The sequence below is a fragment of the Schizophyllum commune genome (genome assembly GCF_000143185.2).
Source record: "Schizophyllum commune H4-8 unplaced genomic scaffold SCHCOscaffold_3, whole genome shotgun sequence".
Classification (NCBI taxonomy): domain Eukaryota; kingdom Fungi; phylum Basidiomycota; class Agaricomycetes; order Agaricales; family Schizophyllaceae; genus Schizophyllum; species Schizophyllum commune.
Genome location: NW_026089540.1, coordinates 1,610,806 through 1,636,950, shown reverse-complemented (window position 1 = coordinate 1,636,950; position 26,145 = coordinate 1,610,806). Strand labels below are relative to the sequence as shown.

General features: G+C 58.2%; 14 protein-coding genes across 14 annotated transcripts; 5 read left to right on the top strand and 9 right to left on the bottom strand.

The window, feature by feature from the left end:
- Positions 1 to 8: 8 nt before the first annotated feature.
- Positions 9 to 4,793, bottom strand: SCHCODRAFT_02664293 (P-loop containing nucleoside triphosphate hydrolase protein; the record flags this gene model as incomplete). The annotated part of the gene is made up of 10 exons (XM_003033766.2): positions 9 to 175; positions 233 to 710; positions 759 to 1,552; positions 1,602 to 1,763; positions 1,816 to 2,206; positions 2,271 to 2,753; positions 2,978 to 3,754; positions 3,897 to 4,296; positions 4,421 to 4,470; positions 4,545 to 4,793. The coding sequence occupies 10 exons, from the start codon at positions 4,791 to 4,793 to the stop codon at positions 9 to 11; spliced, it is 3,951 nt and encodes a 1,316-aa protein (XP_003033812.1).
- Positions 4,794 to 5,148: 355 nt separating this feature from the next.
- Positions 5,149 to 6,573, bottom strand: SCHCODRAFT_02615011 (phospholipid methyltransferase). The gene is made up of 5 exons (XM_003033765.2): positions 6,293 to 6,573; positions 6,057 to 6,162; positions 5,644 to 5,901; positions 5,496 to 5,570; positions 5,149 to 5,439 (listed from the first exon to the last, which is right to left on the bottom strand). Exons 1-5 carry the CDS (start codon positions 6,423 to 6,425, stop codon positions 5,388 to 5,390), a joined length of 624 nt encoding a protein of 207 aa, XP_003033811.1. The 5' UTR covers positions 6,426 to 6,573; the 3' UTR covers positions 5,149 to 5,387.
- Positions 6,574 to 6,723: 150 nt separating this feature from the next.
- On the bottom strand, positions 6,724 to 7,586 carry SCHCODRAFT_02615005 (uncharacterized protein). Its single transcript, XM_003033764.2, has one exon. It carries the CDS (start codon positions 7,303 to 7,305, stop codon positions 7,063 to 7,065), a length of 243 nt encoding a protein of 80 aa, XP_003033810.1. The 5' UTR covers positions 7,306 to 7,586; the 3' UTR covers positions 6,724 to 7,062.
- Positions 7,587 to 7,847: 261 nt separating this feature from the next.
- On the bottom strand, positions 7,848 to 8,313 carry SCHCODRAFT_02614998 (uncharacterized protein). The gene has a single exon (XM_050344693.1). It carries the CDS (start codon positions 8,190 to 8,192, stop codon positions 7,908 to 7,910), a length of 285 nt encoding a protein of 94 aa, XP_050201654.1. The 5' UTR covers positions 8,193 to 8,313; the 3' UTR covers positions 7,848 to 7,907.
- A 406-nt stretch (positions 8,314 to 8,719) lies between these two features.
- On the bottom strand, positions 8,720 to 9,066 carry SCHCODRAFT_02664290 (pri3a-like protein; the record flags this gene model as incomplete). Its single annotated transcript, XM_003033763.2, has 2 exons — positions 8,720 to 8,858; positions 8,912 to 9,066. 2 exons carry the CDS (start codon positions 9,064 to 9,066, stop codon positions 8,720 to 8,722), a joined length of 294 nt encoding a protein of 97 aa, XP_003033809.1.
- Positions 9,067 to 9,083: 17 nt separating this feature from the next.
- SCHCODRAFT_02192438 (uncharacterized protein) lies at positions 9,084 to 9,708 on the top strand. The gene has a single exon (XM_050342027.1). It carries the CDS (start codon positions 9,151 to 9,153, stop codon positions 9,637 to 9,639), a length of 489 nt encoding a protein of 162 aa, XP_050201653.1. The 5' UTR covers positions 9,084 to 9,150; the 3' UTR covers positions 9,640 to 9,708.
- SCHCODRAFT_02614994 (glycoside hydrolase family 16 protein) lies at positions 9,651 to 11,375 on the bottom strand. The gene is made up of 6 exons (XM_003033762.2): positions 11,165 to 11,375; positions 10,547 to 11,118; positions 10,368 to 10,493; positions 10,185 to 10,231; positions 10,032 to 10,121; positions 9,651 to 9,894 (listed from the first exon to the last, which is right to left on the bottom strand). Exons 1-6 carry the CDS (start codon positions 11,314 to 11,316, stop codon positions 9,865 to 9,867), a joined length of 1,017 nt encoding a protein of 338 aa, XP_003033808.1. The 5' UTR covers positions 11,317 to 11,375; the 3' UTR covers positions 9,651 to 9,864.
- A 470-nt stretch (positions 11,376 to 11,845) lies between these two features.
- SCHCODRAFT_02614990 (V-type ATPase) lies at positions 11,846 to 12,799 on the bottom strand. Its single transcript, XM_050344692.1, has 6 exons — positions 12,665 to 12,799; positions 12,596 to 12,608; positions 12,461 to 12,543; positions 12,337 to 12,412; positions 12,091 to 12,289; positions 11,846 to 12,034 (listed from the first exon to the last, which is right to left on the bottom strand). Exons 1-6 carry the CDS (start codon positions 12,719 to 12,721, stop codon positions 11,974 to 11,976), a joined length of 489 nt encoding a protein of 162 aa, XP_050201652.1. The 5' UTR covers positions 12,722 to 12,799; the 3' UTR covers positions 11,846 to 11,973.
- Positions 12,800 to 13,371: 572 nt separating this feature from the next.
- Positions 13,372 to 16,311, top strand: SCHCODRAFT_02614988 (alpha/beta-hydrolase). The gene is made up of 12 exons (XM_050344691.1): positions 13,372 to 13,410; positions 13,463 to 13,700; positions 13,774 to 13,922; positions 13,984 to 14,116; positions 14,223 to 14,339; positions 14,434 to 14,542; positions 14,600 to 14,651; positions 14,714 to 14,844; positions 14,920 to 15,123; positions 15,233 to 15,511; positions 15,587 to 15,773; positions 15,874 to 16,311. Exons 2-12 carry the CDS (start codon positions 13,613 to 13,615, stop codon positions 16,006 to 16,008), a joined length of 1,584 nt encoding a protein of 527 aa, XP_050201651.1. The 5' UTR covers positions 13,372 to 13,410; positions 13,463 to 13,612; the 3' UTR covers positions 16,009 to 16,311.
- Positions 16,312 to 16,640: 329 nt separating this feature from the next.
- Positions 16,641 to 18,530, top strand: SCHCODRAFT_02664286 (MFS general substrate transporter; the record flags this gene model as incomplete). The annotated part of the gene is made up of 9 exons (XM_003034341.2): positions 16,641 to 16,856; positions 16,914 to 16,983; positions 17,043 to 17,138; positions 17,193 to 17,305; positions 17,361 to 17,409; positions 17,465 to 17,824; positions 17,879 to 17,941; positions 18,000 to 18,221; positions 18,274 to 18,530. 9 exons carry the CDS (start codon positions 16,641 to 16,643, stop codon positions 18,528 to 18,530), a joined length of 1,446 nt encoding a protein of 481 aa, XP_003034387.1.
- Positions 18,531 to 18,995: 465 nt separating this feature from the next.
- Positions 18,996 to 20,114, top strand: SCHCODRAFT_02614981 (uncharacterized protein). The gene is made up of 5 exons (XM_050344690.1): positions 18,996 to 19,212; positions 19,261 to 19,321; positions 19,372 to 19,616; positions 19,719 to 19,916; positions 19,938 to 20,114. Exons 1-4 carry the CDS (start codon positions 19,109 to 19,111, stop codon positions 19,897 to 19,899), a joined length of 591 nt encoding a protein of 196 aa, XP_050201650.1. The 5' UTR covers positions 18,996 to 19,108; the 3' UTR covers positions 19,900 to 19,916; positions 19,938 to 20,114.
- Positions 20,115 to 21,045: 931 nt separating this feature from the next.
- SCHCODRAFT_02597546 (class II aaRS and biotin synthetase) lies at positions 21,046 to 24,005 on the top strand (the record flags this gene model as incomplete). Its single annotated transcript, XM_003034339.2, has 9 exons — positions 21,046 to 21,222; positions 21,344 to 22,025; positions 22,051 to 22,380; positions 22,440 to 22,515; positions 22,610 to 22,757; positions 22,978 to 23,076; positions 23,239 to 23,437; positions 23,503 to 23,638; positions 23,780 to 24,005. The coding sequence occupies 9 exons, from the start codon at positions 21,046 to 21,048 to the stop codon at positions 24,003 to 24,005; spliced, it is 2,073 nt and encodes a 690-aa protein (XP_003034385.1).
- A 113-nt stretch (positions 24,006 to 24,118) lies between these two features.
- SCHCODRAFT_02614970 (mitochondrial 54S ribosomal protein YmL16) lies at positions 24,119 to 25,120 on the bottom strand. The gene is made up of 2 exons (XM_003033760.3): positions 24,455 to 25,120; positions 24,119 to 24,404 (listed from the first exon to the last, which is right to left on the bottom strand). Exons 1-2 carry the CDS (start codon positions 25,049 to 25,051, stop codon positions 24,351 to 24,353), a joined length of 651 nt encoding a protein of 216 aa, XP_003033806.2. The 5' UTR covers positions 25,052 to 25,120; the 3' UTR covers positions 24,119 to 24,350.
- A 95-nt stretch (positions 25,121 to 25,215) lies between these two features.
- SCHCODRAFT_02493875 (uncharacterized protein) lies at positions 25,216 to 25,499 on the bottom strand (the record flags this gene model as incomplete). The annotated part of the gene is made up of 2 exons (XM_003033759.1): positions 25,216 to 25,370; positions 25,427 to 25,499. Coding segments are annotated over 2 exons (228 nt in total), but the record flags the coding sequence as incomplete, so codon positions are not given.
- Between the last annotated feature and the right edge of the window lie 646 nt (positions 25,500 to 26,145).

Genomic DNA, 26,145 nt, shown 5'->3' with positions numbered 1-26,145 from the left:
TAGCCTCGCTATGATGCTACTAACGATGCCTTGACGGGTGGTAGCTCCCAGCCATCTGGGCCGAAGTGCGGGATGACCACGTCTTCGCCGGCCCGGTTCTTCTTGGGCTTGGAGTATGTGCACATCGAGCCTTTGCCGATGGAGGCCAACCAGGCGGGGTTGACGACGGTGATGCCTGAGCGAGAGATTAGAAAGACCGTTTGACGGTAGATGAGGAGACGAGGATACACACCCTTCAACCAAATCTTCGACGTCCGCACGACCTCGTTGAACACAACATACTCAGGCGGCCGATGGTCATGCACCACCGACGACGGGTGTATGAACACATCCTCCTCAATCCCGATGGCCCTATACGGCACGCCCCGGCAGTTCGTATACTGCGTGCCTCCCGAGGACGCACTGTCGAGGCGATCCTTGCGCACGGCGACCTGGTCGATGAAGCCCGCGGCGAGAAGCTGGCGGAGGACCTTAAGCTGCTTGTCACTAGGTGGCTTGAGCTTGGCTACGAAGCCAACGTCGATGTCGGGGAAATCGTTCTGGACGATGTGACTGAGCTGCGAGCGGAGCTTGTGGATTTCTTCCATGGCCTTTGGTCGTACGAAGTTGTCGGTGCAAAACTTGTGGCCTCCGCCTGCGTATTCGTAGGCCCCAACGACGGAGAGGACCTTGAATAGGTCACTCGTGAAGTCTCCCAAAGCGCCGTAAATCTGTGGGATGATCAGCCGTAACTCAACATCAATCATGGCAAAACTCACATGTTGCTTCTCAAAGAACGCCTTCCGCCTCAACCGCCTGACCTCCTTCGCCTTCGCCGCTGCGCTCGAGAGGTGCGTGAGCTCCTTCCCCTCGTCCGCGTCTTCCTCATCATCCTGCAGAAGCCCTTCTTCCCTCAAGAACGGATCGCCAACCGACAGGGCCGACACCAGACAGATCACATACGGCATGCACCCGTGCTGCCCACCGCTCGCCAGCATCCTCGCGAACCTTGGTGTCAGCGGGAACAGCGCCATCGTGCGCCCGAGCTCCGTAATCCGGCCCTCGCCAGAACCTGTACCACTCGACAGCGCCCCCAGCCTCGCCAGCACGCGTTCCGCGCGCGCCAGAGCGAGCCGATCTGGCGGCGTTGGGAACGGAAAGCCTGCGACCGTGTCGATGTGCATGGCCTTCATCTGCAGCACGAGCCCGTCGACGGGCGCCCGCAGCACCTCCGGCTCGCCAAACTCGTCAAAGTGGTTCTCGAACAGCGCGCTCGAGTACAGGCGGTAACAATGTCCAGGCCCCGTACGTCCTGCACGACCGGCTCGCTGTGCCGCGGAAGCCTTCGATATCCAGGAGATAGGGAAGGACTGGACGCCGGAGGCGGGGTCGTAACGGCGCTCCTTGGCGCGGCCGGTGTCGACGACGTAGCGGATGTTGGGAATGGTAAGCGAGGTCTCAGCGACGTTAGTGGCGAGAACGACGAGGCGAGTGCCTGGTGGAGGCGGCTTGAAGACCTCCATTTGGCGTGCGGAGGGGAGGAGGGCGTAGAGGGGGACGATATGCATGGGTACTGGAGGGACTATAAGCATGCACCATGATGACCAGCGAAATGAACGCACCATCACATTCGTCTGCGTTGAGGCCGAGCTCGGCATCGAGTTCGTCTTCGTCGTCTGTGTCTAGCGCGTCAGGGTCCATGTCTTGATCTCCGTCGCCGTCGACATCCGCGGCGAGATCCTCGTGGGTATTTCCCAAGTCGACGTTTTCAGCTTCAACGTCCGCTGCATGCAATTCAGTACCAAGGGCCTGGGATGATCACTCGATTTCCCTCACCTTGCGCCGCACTCGTACCCTCCTCCGGAATCTCCTTGAACCTTTCGTCCTCTTTCGCCCGCGAAGGCTTTCCCCCTGCCTTCCTTGCCCTCCTCTCTTCCACCGCCCTCCTCCCATACCTCGCCTCCAGCCTCCTCGCCACACCTACAATCTCGCTCTGCCCCGTTAGAAACACCAGCACGCCTCCGGGCGGCAGCCGCGCATGAATCTTCACCACCTTCTTGATGGCCTCGGAGACGTAGTCGGACTGCGTGCGCCGCGCAAAGTGCACGGTGACCGGGTGCTGGCGAGCGGGAATGCTGATGACGGGGGGCGGGGAGGGGAAGAGGGTAGTGTTGGCGGCGAAGTCGGAGACGCGCAGCGTGGCGGACATGATGATGAGGCGGAGGGGCTGGAGAGACGTGATCGTTCGTCAGTTCACTCATTCGTTGAGAACGATGGGCAAGTGAACTTACTTTCGCCCCTTCCCTTCCTTCCTTCCACATCTCCTCGCGCAATCGCACCACTCGACTGAGTACGCCGATCAAGATATCGGTGTTCATGCTCCGTTCGTGCGCCTCATCGATGATGATGACCGAGTACTTGGTGAGGAGGAAGTCTATCGCGAGCTCGCGCAGCAGGACACCATCGGTCATAAACTTGATGCGCGTCGCTGGGCCGGCTGTTCCAGCGTAGCGAATTTGGTAAGCGATAGGTGCACCCAGCTTGTCGTTCATGGATGAAGAGGCGGTGGACTTGGATTTCAACTTCTTCGATTTCCTTGGACTTGGTGCATCTTCCTCCTCTTCACCCACATCCGCAACCCCTACGCCCAACTCATGCGCAACGCGGCGCGCCATAGCCATGGCAGCAACTCGTCGGGGTTGCGTGACGCCGATCATGCCCGGGTTCTCGCTGTCGGGGGCGCCGAAGCCGGCCTCATAGAGGAATTGGGGGACCTGGAGAGAAGGTTAAGATAGGGAAACGATGATTTGGCCAGAGCAAAGCTGAATATATGTGTAGTGCACCTATGCGTTTTTAAATGCTTGCGATGCATCTCGAGTGCATATATGCACTCGTTGACGCGCCGATACGTACAAACAAGCCTAGAGACGCGCATATATCCCATCCTTCTGTGCATACACCCCGCTATTCTGCACACGTGAATGACGGCCAGACTCACCTGAGTCGTCTTCCCACTTCCCGTCTCACCACACAGCACGACCACCGGATGCAGCCGTATCGCCTCCATGATCGGCTGCTCCTCCGCAACGACGGGCAGCTGCAGGCGCGCCTCTTGTACGTCGGACGGCCGGGTAACGGGGACGAATCTGGCGGGGAGGGATTGGGGGGCTGATGTTGATGTAGGTTGGGATGTTGAGATGGGTTGGGATGAGGCGGAGGGCTGAGAAGTCGACGTGAAAGGCGCTGGCTCGGTGATAGCCGACATCTTGAACGGGTTCGCTGATGCTGAGGGGAACTGTGCCGCGAAGGACGTCGCCGGGAGCACCAGCTCTTCGCCCAGAGGCCCAATCTTCTCCTGTGGGCCGCCGCGCTTGCGTTTCTTGGGGGGTGGGGGAGGTGTCGTGTCGTTGTGCGCGGGGTCGGTGGACGCAGGGGGTTCGGCGGTGTGGTTGGCGCCCGAGGCATCGGTAGGCGCAGTGTATCCCTTCGCCGCGTTCAATTGCTGCGTCGCCCACGCTTTGAAGCCGAGGCTCTTGCGTTTGGGCGGAGGTGCGGGTTCGTCGTCTTCTGAGCTCTCGTCCTCGGAATCACCTTCCTCGTCGTCGTCGTCCCCACCCTCTTCTGCAGCTACGCGCCCATCGTCCTCGCTTAGATCGCCTTCCTCATCCTCGTCCGAGTCGAACGCCGAGTCCGAGCTGTCGAACGAGGAGTCCGAGTCCTCTTGCTGAGCGGGGACGGACTTGCGCCCTGTGTGCCGCCACGACTGGAATTTCGTCTGGTGAGGGCGTCAGTGAGGGCTCGGTATATGGGGGTATGCAGCGTTTGCGTTTATGTGTGGGTGACAACGATGAGTGATGTTGCAATGATGATGGTAGAGAACAAGCAGCATATATGCGCATGGAAAGCAGCCTACGCACCTTCGTCCCCCGCTTCTTCACGATCGGCGCCACCGGTGTTCCGTCCGCATTCCGCTGCAGCGCGCCGCCCACGACGGGCTCATGTTGGGCTACACTCCGCTGTGGCTGGAACGGCTGGTCTTCGACGATGATGGGTTGAGGCGAACTTGATCGCGACCTGGCGGCGCGCATCGGTACGCTCCCGTCCATCCCCACATCCTCGTCCTCGCTGCTACTCAGGTCCCCGCTCTCCGCTGGGCCATCAAGCCTCCTCCGCTTCCCTGGCCGGCTGTCAAATGCGCGCCGGACCTCCTTGTCCTCTTCCTGCGCAAGTACGTCCTCGTGCGTGATGGGTTTGCGGGTCCCAAGAGTGGCGGAAGATTGGAGTTGGAGGACGTTGGAGACTTCGGATTGGGATTTGCTGGGGAGCTTGTGTTAGCAGACGGGTTATGCATGGAAGAGCATGCTGATGGAGAGGACGGAGGGGATGGGAAAGAAGGACAGGAGGACGCGATGATGGGCAAAGCAGAGACGAGAACACGCACGCAAGCTTCTCAAACAAATGCACGCGCTCTTCCTGCTTGAGTTTCTTGTCCTGAAGCAAATCTTCAGTATGCAATCCAGTGTACCACAAGTATACGCCTCGCTGGAGCAGAACGGGCCACGCACGATATACTTCTCCAACCGCTTCTTCTTCTTCGCGTTCCACTTCGAGTCGGACTCGGCGATCAGCTGCTCCTTCATCCGCTCCTTCCTCTCCCGCTCCTTCTCCTCGTCTGTCTTCGGGGTGACAATGTCGGCATTAGTGTCGGCGAGGGCGTCGGCCTCAGCGGCGCCTCTTGCGCGCTTCGCCTTCTTCTTTCCCCCCACGCTCGACTGGCGGGCCTTCGCGTTGTAGCGTTCGCGGAGGTGGCCCATGGTCTAATATACTCAGTACCTAAGGTACTGTTAAAGGAGGGAGAAAGGGGGGAAGGGGCAGAATGTGAAGGGGATCACTAGACGTGGTGAGCAGGGGAAAGTTTAGGCGCCGTTGATCGCGATCGGGACACGTGGAAGAAATACAAGGCCTGCCTAATGCGGATAATGTCCTCCGCGTCAAACAGTTCCTGCTGTCTTCGCATTCTTGCCTAATGTTCCTCCAATTGACAGACCATGTTGGCCTAGATAAGGAAAGCATTGCAGCCTCTACTTGTAGGATACCCAAATAGCTCAGCCAGCTCGCATACTTCAGCTCAAATCAGCAAACTCGCTTCGTTTGGAATCCGAACGCATATCTATCCCAATAGCCTGTCTTATTAGCAGATGTTGAAATCTCATTATACATCCATTACTGTACTTTATCCCATCTCTACGCGCGGATAGTTGAGATCCGTCTATCGTAGTCAGTCGTCAGGTCGTCTCGACGTTACGGATCGTCAAGTCGTGTTTTCGTGTCGTCCTGTGAACACCCTCCAATTTTCCCCCCTGGGGCAATAGCCCCAACGCGCCCTCGGTAAGCAGCCCAGATACACTCTACAACGACTTCTTTTCCGCGCGCTTGGAGTAGATCATGTCGGTGAAGGGGCTAGGAAATGGGCTTGTCAGTATCGCATCTTTAGCAAGTGAGTTTGAACAACGCACCCCTCAAACCGCAGCGCAATCAAGTAGACAATGTACACGTACGCCGTGATGAGGAGTCCCGCCGGGCGCTCATACCTGTTGAACCATCTTCAGTCCGACCCTGCAACCGGCAAACCCCCTCCATTCGCCAAAGAGACAGCCCACTCACCATAGCGCACCCGCCGCAAAGCACATCGTGCTCCCCACATACATAGGATCCCGCAGCACATTGAACGGGAAGCCCTCCACCCGGTGGTCCATGAGGATCCCGAAGTAGTCGCCCAGGAAGGTACCGGTGATGCCGAGCGCCCAGGTCGAGGTGACGACGAAGAGCTGGCCGAGGCCGGCCAGGGCGGCGGGGACAATGAGATTGAGGGGCTCGGGGAGGAGGGGGACGCGCGGTTGATCGGCGAGGGCGCGTTGGTAGCTGGGTGGCAGCGTTAGTGGGGTGTGGGGAGGTACGAAGAGGGCGAGGGAGGAGAGGGAAGGGGAAGAAGGGAGGAGGATTCGGGGGAGGGAAGGAAGATGGAGAGAGAGAGGAAGGGAACATGGGGACGAGGTCGAGAGGGAGTTCCTACTCACAGCGAGTCCCTCAACATCCCGAACGAGAAGATCATGAGCGCCAGGAAGTAGCACCCCGCCTTCGCGTTCCCGCCGAAAATGCGGGTGATCGTCTTGTTGCGGTACTCTGAGAGCGCGAGTGAGTACAGGCTGTGATACATACTCCCGAAGTGCGCCAAGCATGAATGAGGAAGGCGTTCGCGTCGAAGACACGCGCGCGCGCTCATTAGGTATGCCTGGCACGCTCCCCCACTCACCATTCCTTGCCACGATGTTCCACGCCGTCGGGTTGAACGCGATCGCTGCCAATGCCAGCGCGAGCGAGGGCTTCGAGGTGTCGAGAATACCGGCCAGGCCTTCCTTCTGAAGTACTTGAATGAGGGCGGACATGATGGAGGCGGCGGAGGTTGTGTATGTGAGACGGCGGGAGATTTGTGGGCTTTTGGAGATTCAGAAGATACACCAAGAATGTGAAAAGGTGGGGAAAGTGGGGGGAACCGTGAGATGGGCCGTGAAGGGGAGGCGTGAAGAGGAGGAGAACGCGCGGCAAGAACGCGGCAAGTACGCACGAACGTGTTTTCTGCAGACGGCGGGGCAGCGGGCCGACGCTCGAGTTCGAAACCGGCGACTCATCGACAGGTCATGATCATTATGAGGGTCAATGTTGAGATTGGTACGACTGTAGGCAGACTTAGGACGCTAGTCGATATTCAGGAAATACAGCTGCAAGAAGCAATGAGATACATCTACTAGTAGCTATCAGATCTATGACGAGCGAAGCACCTAGAGTGCAAAGCATAGACAGGTCTGAGCGAAAAATTCGAGCTTTCCCGGAATACTCAGGACCGCTAAACGTGGCATCCGTAGCTCATCTTCCGATACGACATGGCATCCACCGCGCGCGCAGCGCGCGATCGCCTGGCCTCGTCAAAGGATTCCAGTGACTTAGCGCGGCGCCAGTACCCTGCGTTGCGCGCCAGACACAAGGCAGCTGGGATATCCCGCCGTCGTAGAGCGCGGTCGCCTGTCAAGCGCCCAGCGCGTCCGCTACAGAACGCGCCGGCGGGGTGCGGCTAAGTGCAGATGGGACGACTGGAAACTCGACCTCGGACGTTGCCCAGAGGCCGAGCTTGGGACCGACAGTGGACTCTCGACCACTGGCAGCCTCGATGCTCCGAGGAGCACGACACCCAAGGTGATCAAAAGACCTCTCATGGGTGCATCGCCATTCCAAACCCTGCCAGGTTTGGAGAAGCGATCCGTCGTCCATGTATCCGCACCGCGTTCGTTAGAACGCGCACACTGGGCCACAACGCGGAGGCGTCGTGGTTTTGAGGAGCTCCTGCGTCCGCGCGATCCCTTATATACGGCGTGCGGGCTTATCCGATCGAATTGTGGCCACATTGGGGTCAAGCTGGATCTCAGCCAAGCGCCGCAACATCGTGATTTGTAGATGTTCTCCCGTAAAGCAATTCAGCGTGTGGGCCAATGAGAGCGTCGTAAGGTCATGCGTCGCACCATGTAGGCTTCCAAATCCTAGTACTTCGTCGGAGATGAACGGCCAGGTGCTTGCAAGTCGATGGATGCACTGAATGGACATCGATGAGAGCCGTCGCTGAGCCCAATGAATCGCGCTACAGAAGATAGGGTGTTTGAGGAAACGGAGAGGTAGGAATCGCGAAGACAGAGGAGAACACCAGTGTCTGCCGACGGTGTTTGCACAAGAGGAATGAGGCGTCCGGCGATTACCGAAATCTCACGATCACATGCACGCCCAGAAGTCGAACTATCAATCGGCCGAACATAGACTCATCCTGGCATTCACGAACTCGAGGTGGCATTGAGTACATACTATACCCATCCAATACAGCGCTAACCGGGCATATCTACTAAGCTATGTGCGATCTGGCAGGAATAATACAGTACCGCAGAGTGGAAAAAAATTCGAGCTTTCCGGAAGCCCAGCACCGCTGGACTCATGTGACATCGACGGTAGATCGGTGTCCTCAATCCAGCGCCTAGCGCGCGCACGCGCCGACGGTGTACACCAAAGTGCAGATCGGAAGACCTTGCGCAACTCATGTTGCGGCGGGCCCGGGCGCGTTCGCGTCCGGGGGCTCTCACTGAATCGTGAGAGTAGAGGATGGTTATGACCATCCTCGACGCTTCACAGCGTCGTCAGACTGACACAAGTCAGTCTGGATCGATCCAGAATCTGCACCGCGTCTGTGAGGACGCATGCACTGCGCCACGACGTGGGTCCGTCGTGGAAGTTGGGAGGAAGGGGTGGGAGGGTAGGTCGAGCTTTATAAAAGAGCGCGGCCTTCGCCGGGTCGGAGATTGGACAGATTCAGGGTCAGACGAACGCAAACTAGGCCTCATGCGGCGCAGCGTGCCGTTGTGGAGGCAGCGAAGGTCTCCTGCGTCTCGTCAGCTGACCTCTTTTATATAAAAGCCTCCGAGTCTTGACTTTCACTCAGAAGCGTGCACGACGCACCTTACAGATCGGCCGGCTTGACTCCCGCCTTGATTGACCGTGAAAGCGAGAGGTACAAAGAGCGCTTCGGGCCAAGATGCTTCATACTTCACCCACATAGAACATGAAGCAGCCCAGTACAGAACGCGCGAGCTGCGATCCATGCTATACTGTCACGGAATGTATCTTCTAAGCCAACAGTGCCATCTCACTTCCTCTTGTAGCATGAGCAGCGCAGACAAGCTATCGGTGCATTTCGCCCTCGCATCAGGGAGTTATTGCTGCATCTCTTCGTCAGGGAATTATAGTTGCAGTTTCCCCCGCCCAAACGGCAATGCGCTCGGTCACTATGCGTCGGTGAGTGCCTGCCACTCCGTCTATGAGTCCACAGAATGCTCACTGCTGGTTGCATGCGTTATAACTCTGGAATCGCTTGGGCCTGAACTCGCATCTCACGAGGTCGTCCTGCTCTTCTGCATCGCGAAGCTCGAGGGACTCGGCCACCGCGCTCGTCCCAACCAGAGCTACGAACAGCAGGATTACGGGGAGCCTCATTGCGCTGTTGAAAAGGTGAGCATCGAGTCCTGAATATTCGCGGGAGAGCCCCGTACTCACTGTATAGAACAAGTGGTGCTTGGGATGGTATGGACAATTGCAGCTGGATGGTCAGCATATAAAGGGCAGAGCATTGCTAGCGTCGCTGCTGGTGGTCACCCGGATGCGCGACCAGGCAACTCAAGACGATATCAGGAAGAGCAGATGCGACACTGTATAGAGACAGATGGAGTGAGACGAGGGGCTCTGACGGCGGTAATGCTAGATTTCCAATGCCTTCACGCCATCATGGTACGCACGCGCGCGTTTTCGTCGACCATGATGCGTACAACAACGACATCTGGACTCAAAGACCCATGGTGGTCAGAACTTGCAGGACCTCTCGACGCTCGCAACAGATCTTCTAGGGATAGTTCAGTTACGCCAATTGGTCAAATCAAGAGTGCGTACACGACGAAACCCGGCAACCAGCATATTCATACGAATGACGGCTCACCATCGTCGGCGTATGTTTGCCGAGATTGTCTTGAACTTCGACGTCTGTCGTATCTCTCTCGACCACAAACGCATTAGAGCAGCTAGCACTTAGTAACCTCTGTCACTCGATCTAGCGCGTAGCTTGCAGCAATCACTCTATTGAGTACGTAGCCCGACACTATAGATATCACCCGTTAGCCTAAGACCCCGATAAATGATACAAAGGAAGGGTATAGCCAGAAGCACCTCCAAACGAACGACGTACTCCAGCGCAATGGGTATAAGCACAATCATCGCGCGATAACCTCAAAGCAGATGAGCCTAGTGATAGATCTTGATGCTGTTGAAGACCTAATGAGAAGCCGGTCAGCTCCATGTCTAGTGCTTGGGGCCTCAGGCGGCGCCTGCGTGTGGTAGACGCCGCCTGGTCACAATAGACGCCACCTGAACGCGATGGACGCCGTAAAGCAAGCTAGACGGTCACTCACCCATTTGCCAGCATCCGCAAAGGCCCAACCGTTGTTTAGTACGTAGTCCTTAGCCGTGTTCGCGCCGGTCTGCTTCTTGCAGGATTGGGTCTGAAGTAGCAGAGGATGGGTTAGCGCCCGGATGCGATGGATCTCCGCTGGCGGACGGCTTACCTGCCCGCCCGCGTAGTCTGTGTTCCAGACGCCTTCTGGGAAGAAGCCTGCGAGAGTAGGTTAATATCGTGCCTATTTGCTGGCGAACAAGCGTCGAGAAAGCGGCAGAGCATGCGGACATGTCTGAACACCAGGATCCAGGACCGGATCTCAAGAGACTAGGAGCACGAAGAGAGTACATACCACCAAGGTTGGTGTTTATGACGAGCATCTGGTTCTTGAAGTGGTCGCTAATGTTGCACTGGTCTTGGGGGATCCAGTAAGTCTCTTTGCCCCAGGTGTAAGGCGTCGGGTTGCCGTTAGTGATGTCTAATCCACGTATTAGCGCAAACCGCCAAAGCCTTTGAGCCACTCCAACTCACCCTGCGGAATCTCGTTCCGATTCCAAAAGTGCATCACAATCCCCGTCTGCAAGAACTCCAGCGTGAACACCCCGCCGCCCGCATTGTTGAACGCCTCCCCGAAGCTCGTCTTGCTCTTCTGCGTGCCCCCGCACGACTGGTAGTCCGCTGTCGCGTCGCAGCTGTGCACCTGCGGCTCGTTCGCCGTCAGGTCCGTGAGCGCGCCCATCGTGTAGTCCGGCCAGTAGCACCCCGGGCCCGTGTGCACGCTCATCACGTTCTGCACGTACTTGTTCACGCCCTCGATCACGTCCATCTCCCCGTCGTACGGCCAGTTGGAGCCTGTGAACCACAGCGCGGGCCACGTGCCGCACGCGGCGGGCATCTGCTGCACGTCGAAGATGAAGAGCAGGTTCTGAGATGGGTTGAAGGTCTCGTTGGAGACCATGCGCACGGCCTTGCGCAGACCGTTCACATTGTTGGTCGTCTCGACGGCTACGACAACCTTGCCGTTGCCGTCGACGTACGTGAGGCCGTTCGAGGGGCCGTCGACGTAGTTGGCAACACCTTGGTTGTCGGCAGGGTGTACTTCGCTGGGCGAGGTGAGCTGGCGTGATAGTCGGAAATGTGTAAACTTACTAATGGAAGAAGTCGAGGAATGCCTGGCCGGATAAATTCTTGTAGACGCTGTAAGTGGCGCGGTCTGTGCTGCTGACGTTCGAAGGTGCGCCATACGCGCTCTTCGCGAGCGCACAAAGGGCTAAAAAGGTAAGGGAGCGCATGGACGACATTTCAAGGAAGGAATGGAGGGGTGGAGCGCAGGATAGAGCAGATGCGAATGAAGAGAGCACATACCTTCTCGCGCTTATATAGTAGATCCCACCGCTACTCTTTTGGCACCTCAAAGGCGCACCAGCTGAGGATAGGGATAGCAGCAGCGCCCATGAACGGTTCACGAGTCGCAAGGGACACACAGAAGTCAGTAAAGACGACCATAAGGATGATCCGACCCACGTTTGGGATCATCTCACTCACTAAACAAGGCCCAAACCGCCGCTGCGGGATGCCCACGTATGTCTGGCGGGTCTCCCAGGCGGTTTGATAGTGGGATAACGCCGCGGAAGCCAGGCCAGCCCCGCTAGATGCGAAGGTCCTCGGCTACGCGCAAAGTGCGACTCCGGTGAAGACCCTCTTGGGTCTTCGTAGTAGAAGAAGCCGAGGGTGATAATGGAGCAGTGGGTCGCGCACGACCGCAAGAAGGACAAGGGCGCTGCCGCTAGAGCGGAAATATGTAGGCGGAGGACCCCACTCCGCCGGAGCCGGGGGCGAAGCAGGAAGGCGCATCTTGCAATGCTTATAGAGTAGCCCAGCGAGTATGTGTGACTTGTTCCGCAGCGGGGTATCAGCACATTGTCCTTGACGAACTATAATAGCAACAGATACACGGACTACGAGCAGGAGATGTCCCCGGCGTCTGCCCGCGTGTTCATGATTAGAGCTACGATCAGACTGAAAGGGGGAGTTTAGCGCAATCGGATGCGGCGGGGGAGGAAAGGACGACGCACCCGTACAAACCCAACACCTCGGCAAAGATGAGAATGAGGACCATGGAGACGAACACCTTCTGCTCGTGCACGAATGCGCGCACGCAGGAGTCGCCGACGATCCCGATCGCGTATCCTGCCGCAAGTCCCGTAAGGCCGCAAGCTAGACCTGCACCAAGGTGGACGAAGCCGGCGAAGAGGGAGTAAGAGTCGTATTTCACTGCGCACAGGTGAGTAGGAGGAAGCTAGCGGGAGGTAGGCGCGTACAGTTGCCGGCTATCAAGACAGAGACAACAAGACCGTACACGGCAATGATACCGGACATGACAACGGGAATTAGGGACTGGGGTCCTGTCAGCAATGGCGCAAGCGCGCATAGAGGGACGCGCACCTTCATGATCAGTTCAGGCTTGAACGTCCCCAATCCTGCGATGCCAATGCCGGCCTTCGACGTTCCAAATGCAGCACCCACAGCTATAGCTTTGTTAACACCGCGTCCTCCCTTCCATTCATGAACTTCACGCACTGCTGAATATCATCTGCATCCCCGCACACCGTCAGCGAGCGCTCGACCAAGAGCAACATGTACACGCACCGCGGACGCGACACCCGCGAAGCCAAAGAACGGCGCATAAGGAGGGCACGTAGACATGGTGCAGCTTCAGGTGGTACCGGCGCAACCTGAGGTGAATGCGCGCTGCTGGACGTCGTGACACACGGTGAGGAGGACAAGCACAGGTGAGCCGAGATGCCGCAGCGTGAGACGGGTTCGGGCTTTGCCGAGTGCGACTCCGTCTCCGCGACCATCATCGTCCTTCATCTCCTTTTCCACCACTGTGGAAGGTCCCTATACTCCCAGCTGGCTATCTGTGTACACATCTAGTATCTGCATATACTTTTGAGCCTTCGGCAACGTCTGGACTGGCGCTACCGACGATGACCAACCCGCAAGACCATCTGACCAGCCGTCGGTCCGAGGAGCAGCAAGGCCGCAAAGACGAGGCACAGCATCCCGCTTTAGCGAATCCAGAATCCTTCCGTCTTTCTCTGCGAAGGAAGCCCTAGCGTGGCTCATTCGAGGGGATGAATATCCCTGAATACCCTGCAGTTTACGCGCCTTTTGTTCCCTTTTGGGTCCCCTTCAGAGCGTCTAATGCAGATCTAAATCCATCCTCCCTGTACCCTCGCCTCTCTTCCGGCGCCCCAAAAGCCGACTCTTCCCTCACATGAGCCACAATCTCATCGACATCTCGACTGCTCTCCTCCCGCCGATGAATGCGATTGACGACATCTTGCTCCAGTGCGGGATGACCTATGGCCTCCGGCCACTTGCTCGTCCAGGCACGCAGCCCAAGCAAAGACGTCTTCCGCATCGCTGATAACACATCCTCAGCTGCATTTCCATCCGCGATGGGCACGTGTGCCTGCCCAGAGCGCCTTATAAGCCGTTTAAAAGCGCGCTGTGCTATTTGACGCGCCGGCTCCGAGAGATTTCCACCCTTTTACGAACAGCCGACTCTTACAGGAATAGACGACCAGGAGTATGCGACTACTAACGACGATCACGACCTTTGCTTGGGGGATAGCCCTCACCGGTGCGCAGATCACCGGTAACGTTGTTACTCTAGACTGTAAGTGATCACCGCGTCTTCGGTACCATCTGTCTCTTCGTGCTAGTTCACAATGCAAATCTGACCCTCGTAGATGGCACCTTCACCGGCCTCCCCAGTAATGACAGCAGCATCACCTACTTCCGAGGGATACGCTATGCGGAGCCGCCCACCGGCGATCTGCGCTTCCGCGCGCCAGTGTCGCCTCCACAGATGAATTTGGGGCAAGTGAATGCGACCGAGGTGTGTACATTGTCTATGGCTATTGACTTTGATATCCGTCAGTGATGCTGACCCTGCCTAGTATCCCCCTTCTTGCCTTCAAGCCTCGAGCAATACAACGGAGGGCGCCTCTGAAGACTGCCTTTTCTTGAACGTCAATGTTCCTGCGAACAATAACGCGGACAGTAAGCTTCCAGTGCTGGTCTGGATTCATGGTGCGTCTCGATGTTCACCCTCTCATCTCGTTTCTCTGCACCGCCTCCCATCATCGTCCATCCATCGTCGCTACTTATGGTTCGGCACCTGACGCTTTACCCTCAGGTGGCGGCTTCCAAACCGGAAACGCTGACCAGCCACCGGATTACCTCCTACATAGCTCGCCCGAGCCTCTCATCTTCGTCACCTTGCAATACCGGCTGGGGCTTTTTGGGTATTTGGGTGCGTCTCGAAGCCTGTTTTCCTTTTCTTACCGCGTCGCTCTGCGTGTTTGAATGGCGCACTCCTTTGCAATGCGACTGACGAGACCTCCTAGCCGGCCAATCCGTCGCTGATTCCGGGGATTTGAACGCTGGCCTGCTCGACCAGCGCGCTGCGCTCAAGTGGGTGAAGAGGTATATCAGTGCGCTTGGTGGGGATCCGAAGTGAGTCGTCTGTGCAAGAATCCTTTGTTGGACGTTGCTGAGCTCACCTTCGCATAGCCAGGTGACAATCTTCGGCGAGTCGGCGGGAGGTGCGGGGATATATTACCAGGTGAGCGTTCGAAGATCCTCTCCATTTTATCCAGCGACCGCGAAGCTCACGCCTCCTTCCAGCTCATTGCAAAGGACGGCGACAACGAGGACCTCTATAACCGTGCCATCGCAGACAGCCCATCGCTCGGGCCATTGTTCGAGTGCACGAGCGATTACGAGGAGAACTTGTTGAAGGAGGTGGCGACGGAAGCGTGAGTATCGTTTTTCCTCGTCCAGTATCAACTCCGTCAGCCCTGATGGTAGAAAACTCTACTAAACTTTGACAGGGGTTGCGATACCTCCACCGACATCCTCTCCTGCCTGCGCGCAGCTGACGTTGGTACCCTGGCCGCCGCGAGCCCGCGAGTCCTCGCGCTGCACCCCGCGACCGAGTACGCGTTTGGGCCGTGTCTGGATGGGAAGTTCTTGACGAATCATATCGTGGATGCTTTCGAGGAGGGCAAGGTGGCGGATGTGCCGCTGTTGGTTGGGTGAGTAGCCAAATCAGCCCCTTTCTGTTTGGACCTGGGGCTACGAGCCCCACCTATCGCTTGGGCGAGCTTACCATTCAGGATCGGATAGCTAACCTTCTTCCCTCAGGTCCAACACCCACGAAGGCGCCGGCTGGTCCGCCGGCCTTCCCGCGCCCTGGGCAAACACCTCGATGCCGAACGCAACGGAGGAAACCGTATACGAGTTTCTACGGGGTCAATACCCCGGGTTGACGAAGACGTCGTTCGCAAAAGCCTTGGGTTGGTACCCGCTGTCCGACTATAATGGGTCTTTTGGAACGCAGGGGGAGCAGATGTACGGCGAGGCCCGGTACATCTGTCCTGCCGTGCTGGCTGGGGAGTTTGGAAGGGAGGTGTATCAATATCGGTGAGTAGGCTTCGGTTGGCCGGCCGTTCGTTTGCCCCTGTGTATGTCAGTCGCTGAATGCATCTACGTCTCTAGGTATGACAACCCCATCGTCGGCTCCACGCACGCTGCCGAGCTCGTCGCGTTCCATGGATCTGGTAGCGTTGCAGACCCAAGCGATCCGAGCCTATCGAGCTTCCCGCTCTGGGAGGCGATGCGGCAGTACTGGACGTCATTTGCTACGAAGGGAAAGCCTGAAGCGGAGGGCGTGGCAGCGTGGGTGGTGAGTGGCCTGTCTACTTTCTGTTTCATTGTTCTTGTCGGGTGGATAGCGGATGCCGAATGGTGAATGTCGTGGAGAAGAAGCTGACGACAATCGACAGTCCAACAAGCATCGCTTCGCCCGTGACACGCGGCTGCTACTCAACACAGAGATTATCAAGACAGAGAAGATCTCGTGGGGTCTGAGGAAGAGGTGCGAGTTCTGGCGCAACATCAGGCAGGAGTTGTCAACCTAGGCGCCCGCGCCGGCGATGGCGGACATGAGAAAGATGACAGATGGCGGGCGGACGAAATAATGACGAAACAAGGTCACGATGGTATGAATACTGAAAAAGGAAACGATCGAGAGAATGGAAGGATGTGTACAAATCGCCAACGAACGAGGAGACGAAGGACATGCAATTGTACTTACGAAGCTACGAATGTTGTATCATAGAGGCTCGAGGTCCTGATAACTGATATTCTCCTTCCTCGCGGGGCGATTGATAGTTGTATTATGAACGTCAGCCTGTCCATTGAAACTCTTCCCTTTTGTGGCAACGTGCATTGTGGGTCCAGCACGTGACGATATCGGAGAATGCCGACAGCGGAGCTGATCGACGCTTTCAAGCTCGTCCTCCTCAACTCTTGAAAGCTTGACGTGGTGCATGCTCTCGCACGCCGAGCAGCCGTCATTATTCCTACTGGCCATGTATAGACTTGATCCGTCGCAGACAGTGCGACACAAAGCCCGCGCCTACGATGACATAAAAAATCAACATGGAGAAATTTCATGACGCGACAGCTGACTCATTTCTGGGCGTGCTCTCTTTTTGCCATCGATAGCTAGAGGCTTCAAAAGCTAACCGGAACCCCCCTCACTAAACGCATGGCGTTTCCTGCTGACACAATTGAGCTTGAGGATGGTGTTGCTTTCCGGCATGGGGAGGGGGCTGCCTGCATCGAAGACGCCATCCCTTCGTCCTCAGCGTCGCGGGTCCTTTCATCCGGTACATCCTCTTTTGCAGATCTGGATACTACCGATCACGAAGGGCATGAATCTGCTTTTCCACCTGCGGACAAGGGAACTCAGGCCTGGTTTTTCGTGAGTGTCCTCACTGGCGAATAGGCCACCTACAAAATCCATGCTGACAATCGATAGCTTCTGGCAGCTTTCGTCGTTGAGGCCATTCTTTGGAGCTTTCCATTTGCATATGGAGTCTTTCTCGAGAGTATGTATCCAGTGGTTGTTTTCCGTACTTTGCAGCGTTGAAACTCACCGTCGAAACAGGCTATCTGAGCGATCCGACGTACACATCGCAGCAAAACGCAGCTTCGTTGCTGCCCTTGATTGGCACGGTCTCTTCGGGTATCATGTACTGTGCTGGTAAGTGGAGGAGTGCTATACAGGATAGGGAAATGAAGCTTACAACCATGCCAGGTGCAGTTGTCTATCCTGTCATCGTCAAGTATCCCCGCGTCCGTCGTCCGGCTGTATGGATTGGGGCAACGCTTTGCGCAAGTAGTCTATTCGGCGCCAGCTTCACGACGCAGGTGCGACCGCTCGACCACGGACAGCATCAGAAATACTTAACTGACCTGCTCACAGATCCCCGCCCTCTTCGCCCTCCAGGGCGTCATCTATGCCATCGGTGGCAGTACGTGGCGTCCCTGGCTTACCACAAACACTCTCAATAACCACACACCCTGCAGGCCTGCTCTACTTCCCCACCATCTTCTACATGAACGAGTGGTTCGTCCGCCTGCGCGGGACCGCGACCGGCATCATGTTCGCCGGCACCGCCGCGGGCGGGCTCATCCTCCCCCTCGCCTTCCCGCGCATCATCGCCCGGTACGGCGCGCCCAAGACACTGCGCTATTTCGCTGTAGCCATGGCCGCGATGCTGCTGCCCGTCTTACCTTACATCAAGGGCCGCCTCCCTGCGAGGGTGTATGGCCCCGCGCCGCGGTCGAGCAAACGCGACTGGCTGAGAAATCCGTCGTTCTGGCTGTATACGGTGGTGAATTTGATTCAGGGCTTTGCGTACTTTATGCCGATTGTGTGGTTGCCTAGTGAGTGTGCGTCTGGTACTGGCGGGAGGTGGGAAGACTGATCGGAATCCACAGCATTCGCGAGCGATCTGTCACTGGATTCACTCCACTCTGCTGCTGTCTTGGCTGCGCTGAATGGTGAGGGTATCCTCATTCTCGAGCAGCATCGAGCGACACTGACATCAGCGCCACTCAGGTGCTTCTGTTGTTGGCGGCATGGTCATGGGGTATCTCTCTGACCACTTCAATGCCTGGCTCCTCGCATTGAGCTCCTTAGTTGCCACTGCCCTCGCCACCTTTGTTCTCTGGGGCGTCCTTGGCAATACGTTCGCTGGCCTAATCGCGTTCGGGATTGCCTATGGCATTGTAGCGGGCAGCTTTAGCAGCCTGTTCCTCTCGTTTGCCCGGATGTACGCAAGTAAGTGATGTACATGATCATACAAGCCCAGCACTTATTGACCTTGTCACAGAGGAAGACCCGACAAATTCCACAACCCTCTTCGGGTACATCTCCCTAGGCCGCGGTATTGGGAATGTACTGTCGACGCCAATCGCAACGGCGCTGACTGGTATGGGCTCTCATCTAGTGAAGGGAGCTACGGGGTTCGCGGTCGGTGGTGGAAGATTCGAAAGCATGATCCTCTATACGGGCACCTGCTTCACGGGGGCTGCTGGGCTCGCCGTCTTCGGCTGGCGCTCGGAGATGTGGGCGCTTCGTAGACAGTAATGCGGTACACCGTGCGAGCTCGCTCACTGTCGCAACCCCAGGCGCTCCCAACTTCACGATTGCCACAAAATGAAGTTCAACTTCTCACGCGATTCGCTCAGGCACCGACGCGGGCAACGTTGCCACGGTCACTGATCTCCGCCCATTTTGCGCCCCCGGACCCCCGTCAGGTTCGAGGCCGGCCGTCGGGGTAGCCTCCCCGTTTCGAAGTTTTCGCCGTCGAGAGCTGGCAGGGCTAGAGGGCGTCCTACGTTAGTAGATACACGGTAAACAGTCGCTAGACCTGCAGGCGTCGACGAATAGGCGGCCTTGAAGTGCTGCGCGACGTCAATTCGAGCCTTGAGCGGGGCAGGGCGCGAAAGTTCGTCGGATAGCATGCAATTTAGGACTTTACAGGGGCCGCATTCTGGCCCCGATCGTGTGTCCGGCGGGCGAGCGGCGGCAACGCACAGCCGCTTTTCGCTCCTTGCTTCCTGCGTCCATTTAGGCCTCAACCGCTCGCTCGCGCCCTCCAGTCTTTTCTCTCCCGCCCTCTACCTCCTTCTCACATCCACCTACACTCCCCACTTCACGCCGAGATGTACGCCGCCACCATCCTCCTCGCGCTCGCCGCCGCCGTCTCTGCGATCACCATCACGGAGCCCAACTCCTCGCAGAGCTGGACGAACAAGGGTGGACAGACGTGAGTGGTGCCTCGTCGACACTCATACACGTTCTGACGAGGGAGCAGCGTCAAGTGGCAGGCTGTCGACACAGACCCGACCTCGTTCACGATCCTGTTGACCAACACCGTACGTCCTTCATACCTTTCCACTATGTTCACACACTCACTTGCATGCAGGACCGCTCGGTGATGCCGGACAACAACCAGATGCTCGCGGCTGAGGTCGACTCCTCGCTTGGCGAGACGACCGTCAACGCGCCCAGCGGCGGCTGGCCCTCGGGCGGCTCCTTCCGCGTGAACTTTGTCAAGAACACGACGGAGCTGAACACCATCCTCGCGCAGTCCGATGAGTTCGACATCAAGGAGGACACCTCGTCCAGCTCGTCCTCCTCTTCGAGCGTGAGCTCGACGGGCTCGAAGACGTGAGTATCCCCCTCACTATCGCCGCCTTCTCCACCTTCGCCTCTACTACCATTTCTGCCACTTCCTTCATCGAACATCGCTGACACCCGATCCTCTTCCAGCTCCGCAACGAGCGCCGGCACTGCGACCATCCCGCCGACCGCCTCTGAGCACAACGGCGCCGCGACGACCACCTCCGGCTCTGCCGCGTCGGCCACTAACTCCAACGCCGCCGACGCAACCTCCTTCGGTGCCGCCGGCCTCGCGGGTGCCCTCGCCTTCGTCGGCGCCATGCTCGCGTAAAGCGGTGACATTTGGTGCATATTGCTGACTCCTAGCGGTCGGTGATTGCGTGTCAAGAGGGCGTTGACAGATAGACAGCGCGCTTCGTGTCGTTTGTATCTCGGACGTTGTGCGGTGGACTCTGACTTGGACACGTATCGCGCACGTACCCATGCCGATATGCCTAGACTCGAGAAGCATCGGGTCTCGTACTTCCATATCTCACGTATGGAGCTTCTCGTAACCCAGGCTTCCTCTATGGACTTGTAGTACTTCGTACTATGCCCACTCGCTCGTGTCCTTCCTGCTTCCCTCCCCCTATCCCCTCGTATCTCGTTTCTTGGCCTATATACGTATATCCTAGGTATCCGCCGCGGCCGTCGTGTCGCGGTCGATTATTCTGGTGAATCGATGGACTTTGGTTGCAGCTTGTTGCCGCGCTGTGGTTGAGGTGTACAAGGGTTAGCCTGCCTGGACCCAGCCAGGTGTAGGTTGTCAGTATCACGGAACCAGATACAGGACTGTCAGTTGGTACCGATTGCACCTTCCAAGGCGCGAATAAAGATGAGAAGGCGTTTGAAGTGAGCGACGTATCTCAGATGCTACTGCCAGCGTGTCAAGGGTATAGACCACGGTGTCGCAAAATCTGTCTTGTGTATGCGAGAAGGTAAGAACAGCCCTTCCGTCGTAACCACTAGTAAATTTAGCCTCGATAAGGGCAGTGAAAACGGCTTACCACATCGTGGGATTCTACCCCTGTTGAACTTCCGAGCTCGTGACACCCCGTGACACAATGGGTCTCCCACGATCCCCTCGCTCAGCGTGACTCCTCAGTCGGCCGTTCAGGTAGAGCAGCGGCGCGGGTGAGTGTAAATCGCATACGTTTTGTGCAGACCACGGTGATGAACAGACGTATATAGCCGACGCACTCAAAGCTTGCAAGACGTTCATCTGCAAGATCGATCCATTAAGTGGGCTGCTCACATTGTCTGCGCTTACTCCTCAGCCGGACCATCGACCAAGTCCCGCAAAACCGGCACCATTACCTCTATCAGACTCCGTCACAGCTCTCTTCCGCGCTACCTACGACTTTCAAAGCCGTCGTACATAAATTTATATCGGACTCGAATTTTGCCAACAACCTCCCTTCTCCTGTACCTCGACGCCATGAACGTCCTCGTCTACGGCGCGCCAGACTCTCCTGCTCTCTCGCTTCTACGTAGCGCCCTGCTACCTCACTACGCTGTACAACCTGTGTCTGCCCAGGCCCTCGCTGGCCAACCCTGGCATGTCAACTGCGCCCTGCTTGTCGTACCGAGACCAGGGGAGCTGAGTGGAGGGAAGGTGAGTCTGACATTGTTTTCCTGCAGCAAGACGACCAGTCCTCCTATTTCCACGGCACAATCTCACTGCCTAACTTTTGCGCCCTATTGAGACTAATATCCGGTCGTTTACCATTTTACAGGCAATTTCCGCCATCCAGTCCTACGTCCAGAACGGCGGCGCCTTCCTCGGACTCTCCGCCGGCGCCACGCTGTCGCCCACCGCGGCGAGCGGCGTGGACCCCGTGCTGCAGTTTTATTCAAGGCCGGGGAGGTACCTGCGCTTCGATAGCGCAGCGCGGCAGGATGCTAGTGCGGACCCTACCGCCGATGTCGAAGACCTAGCCGGCAATGTCGTCCGCGGCGTCCCACTGGACCCAAATAACACGCTCGCGGGATTTGCGGGCGAGGCAGGAGTACAGGTAGTGTTGCGGTACGCTGCACCTGCCTCAGCAGACGCTCGCTCCGCACCTTCGGAGGACGCCTGCGCTGCAGCCATCCAACTCCCCGTTGGCGCGGGGCGAGTCGCCGTGGTTGCGCCTGACCTAGGAAGTCCATCAAGACCGCCTGCCATTCCATCAGCATCTACACAGTCGTCGTCATCCGACTCTACCACACCCTCACCCCACGTCTCCCTCCTCCACCCCGTCCTTGCCAGCCTCGGGCTCCGACTCCCAGACTCGCCCGCCGCTATCACTCTCCCGCGCCCCCAGCCCCAGTTTCTGACCGCGAACCCGGGGACGGCGGGTGTTATAAGTAGAATCACGCGCTCGCTGGCGGTCGCGCAGGCCGAAGAACAAGGCAAGGGCGCCGCGCATTGTAAAGGTGTGTGATTTCATTGCTCATCGAGGCGCACCCGCTGAGACGAGCAAAGACGCGGAAGACCAGACTGTGGACACCCTCGCCTCTCAGCTGTCCGTCTGGGAAGACTCGGAGGACACGTTCTACTTCTGGCCGCTCGCGGGCGCGGGGGATGCGGTGAATGCGGCGCAGGACAGCCACGGAGCGGATACGGAGCTCAAGAGTGATCAAGACAGTCAGGAAAAGAAAGCCTCGCACCGACACATCGTCCTGTGCCCCGACGGGGCGCTCCCGTCGCGCGAACTGACTCCGAATTTCGACTTGAAAGCGTATTATGAGGCGCTCGAGGTGGCGAGGGGAAGGGCTGGGGGCGACAATGGTGAGGGCTTCCTTGTGCACCCCGGATTTGTGATCTGAATTCACAGTCGACGTTCCCAGGTGTATCCCCGTGGCCCCTCGGCGACGCGCTCATCTACGGCGAGGCAGTGACCAGCACGCAGACGCTGCTTGAGAGGTGCACTATTTTTTAAGTTCTACCATATCCCCCCCATTTCATTCGCTCCAGACGCATTGCCCCTCGCCCAAAAGTCGCTGACCCCCACCCCCAGAAACCCCACCTTCCGCTGGGCGCTCCCCCCGCCCATCGTCTCGCTCGCCTACGCGCAGCTCTCCGGCCGCGGGCGCGGCGGCAACGTCTGGCTCTCGCCCGCGGGGTGCCTGCAGTTCTCGGTGTTGTTAAGGGTGCCATTAAGTAAGGTGCGTTATTGACCACGTCGCTGTCGGACTCGAGTTCCTTGATGGGCTTTCGTCTCGATTTTCTCGATGGGCTTTCATCTCCATTTCCTCGATGGGCTTTCGTCTCCATTTCCTGGAGGGCTTTCATCTCCACTTGCTTAATGGCTTTCCTCTTCGACAACTTCGCCTTGATGAGGAAAAACAAGCGTGCAAAGACGGTCGAATTGACGCAACCCCCCAGCTCCCCGCCCAGAAACTCGTCTTCGTGCAGTACCTCTTCGCCCTCGCTGTCGCCGAGGCGTGCGAGGAAGAGGGCGTGCTAGGCAGACACGGACGCAAGGTCAGTAGAGCGATGTGTTGCTGTAGTGCCAACGTCACTCATATCCTCATCCTGCCAATGTCACTGGCATCCTCATCCTGCCAATGTCACTGATATCCTCGTCCTGCCAATGTCACTCATATCCTCATACCCTCATCCTACCGGACACGATCCTTCTCGAAGGTCCGCATCAAATGGCCCAACGACGTCTACGCGGAGGTCGGGGACGACGACAGGGGACAGAAGCAGACGAAGAAGATCGGCGGCATCCTCGTGAACACGGGCTTCAATGGGCCGAACGCGGATGTCATCATCGGGAGCGGCCTCAACGTTCTGAACGCGCCCCCGATCCCGTCGCTGGCGCAGCTGTTGCCGGACTCGAGTAAGTACACCTACACACCCCAGACGCCTAGTCGGACTCACACAGAACCATTCCCCCCACCAAAGACATTGCGCCACCTACCCTCGAACGCACCGCGGCGACCATCCTCGCCCGCTTCGACGTTATGTGGACCCAGTTCGTCGCTGGAGGCGGGTCGTTCGAGCCCTTCTTGGACCGCTATTTGGCGAGGTGGCTGCATTCGTGAGTAGTTGGCGTTTCGTTGTCCCTACACCCGGGCTGCGTGAACGCGCACAAGAGGACTTGCATGTGACCAGCATATATGCGCGCAGACTTCCTGGTATCTTCTTCCCCGCCCTCACCTCACGCTAACGCCACCCTCAGCGACCAGCTCGTCACGATCACCACTGTCGACCCGCCGCTGCGAGCTAGAATCGTCGGCATCACGGAACACGGGCTACTGAGGGCGATGCCGGAGAGTGGAGGTGGGATAGGAGGACGTTATGGGGCGGGCTCGTCCAGGGGAGGTTCTGAGGGGCAGTTTATCGACCTGCAGCCGGACGGCAACAGTTTCGACATCATGTCCGGGATGATCAAGGCGAAGAGGTGAACGCGGTGGCGAGGGGAGGTAGCGAGGAGCAAACAGCTGGCAGAAGACACCGTAACCTGCACACAACTATACGCACCGGGCTATATGCTTAAAGAACAGGGGCAATATCACAATGAGTTTGGCAGAGCAGTGATGTATATGGTGCTTGTGGATTGCAGCAAGATCGAAAGCATTACGAGGATGTAGTGGTTGGACGCCGGTGTATGAGTATGCGGGAGGTGCTCTACGTGCCGCATGCCAGCGACATAGGTCGGTGAGGATAGAGGGGCAGAAAAAGAGGATAGGAGCAGGTGGGAGCACGAGGTTGCGACGCTCGAGCTCGACGGCAGGAGTGCGTGCGCTCGACTACCTCTTCTTCGCACTTTTTAGGCGGATGGTCTCCTTGCCGATGAAAATGCCCTGCACTCTCGTTAGCACACGCCCGGAATGTATGCGACGTCGCCACTCACCTTCCCCTTGTACGGCTCCGGCATCCGCAAGCTCTTTATCTTGCGCGCAAACTCCCCGAGCAACTGCTTGTCCGTGCAGAACAGCGAGATCTTCGTCGCGCTCGGCACCTCCGCCTTCATGTACGGCGGAATCGGCACGTAGACAGAGTGCGTGTACCCGAGCTTCATGTGCAGCCGCTTCCCGCTCCCGCCGTCCAGCGTCCCACGCGGGTCGTCCTCCAGGTTCGCCCTGAACCCGACGCCGACGAGGTAGAGCGGCACCGAGTACCCCTCCGTCATGCCGACGATGGCGTTCGCGATGAGCGTGCGCGTCGTGCCCCACATCATGCGCTGCTCGCGCTCGCCCATGTCCTTCACGCCGATCTGCAGCTGATGCGCGTCCGGGAAGTGCAGGGTGATGTACGGCTTGAGCGGGACAGCGGTGCGGCCGAGCGGGCCCTCGACGAGGATGGACTCGGGCGTGGGCGTGAGCTTGACGGGGTCCTTCCAGAGGAGCGGCTCGCGGCCGATGTGGGGGAGGCGGACGCGCGCGACGGCGGACGTGCTGAAGCGGCGCGCGGCGCAGTGCGCGAGGGGGCCCCGCGGTAGCGCCTGCATCCTGGAGACCGTTGACAGTCGCGCTCGGCAAAATTCGCAGTCAAGGCGCGCTACACCGGTGGCTGTGCTAATTGATGGCGGGTTGGACCCACAACTGGCAACATATTCGAGTCTTGGGTATACAGTAGTAATTGTACATTCGTAGTCTGTGCTAGCGCTCTCCTCTACTCCTTGTCCTTGACGAAGAATTCATGCCCAGTCGCGTTCTTGTACGTCTTGCGGATCGTGTCGCTGATCTGCTCGTCCTTCGCCTGCTCCCACGCCGACTCGTTCTTCTGGTCGCCCTGCTTCAGCACATGCTCCTGCACGAAGTCGACGGCTGAAAGTATGCCGTAAGTGCCTTGTACCCCGACTAACAATGGATCCGTAGCTCACCCTTATCCAGCCCATCCTCCTTCTGCTCCCCCTTGTGCCCGCCGCCGAACGCCTCGTTCACCTTGTCCCCAAACGTCTTCGGCTTCTCCGGCTCCTTCTCGTGCCCCAGCGCGCTCTTCACCTTGTCCAGCACGCCCTCCTCCTTCGGAGGTGGCGCAGGCTCCTCGTGACCGAGCGCGCTCTTCACCTTATCGAGCACGCCCTCGGGCTTGGCGGGGGGTGGCGGCGGCGCGGGCTCGTCCTTCAGGCCGAGCGCGCTGAGCTTGTCGAGGAGGCCGTCGTGCTTCTCGGGGGCGGGCGGCGCGGATTCGGCGTGGTGGGAGTGGTGGGAATGCTCGTGAGTTTCTGCGGTCTGCGTGGAGTGCGCCTGATGCTCCTCCCCCTCCTTCCCTCCAAACACGCTCGACACCTTCCCCAGCAGGCCCTCCGGCTCGTGCTTCTCCGGAGGCGGGGGCGGCGGGGCCGCAGGCTGCTGATGTTCCTCCTCCTTGTGTCCGAACGCGCCGCTGATCTTCCCCAACAACCCCTCCGGCTCCTTCTTCTCGGGCACGGGAGGCGGCGGGGGCGGCGCGACGGGCTCCTCTTCCTTCCCGGACAGCTTGTCCCCGATCTTCTCGAAGAACGACTGCTCCTTGGGCGGGACGGGCGGGGGAGGGGGTGGCGCGGCGGGTTGGGGCTCTTCCTTCTGGCCACTGATCGCCCCGCTGAGCTTGTCGAGG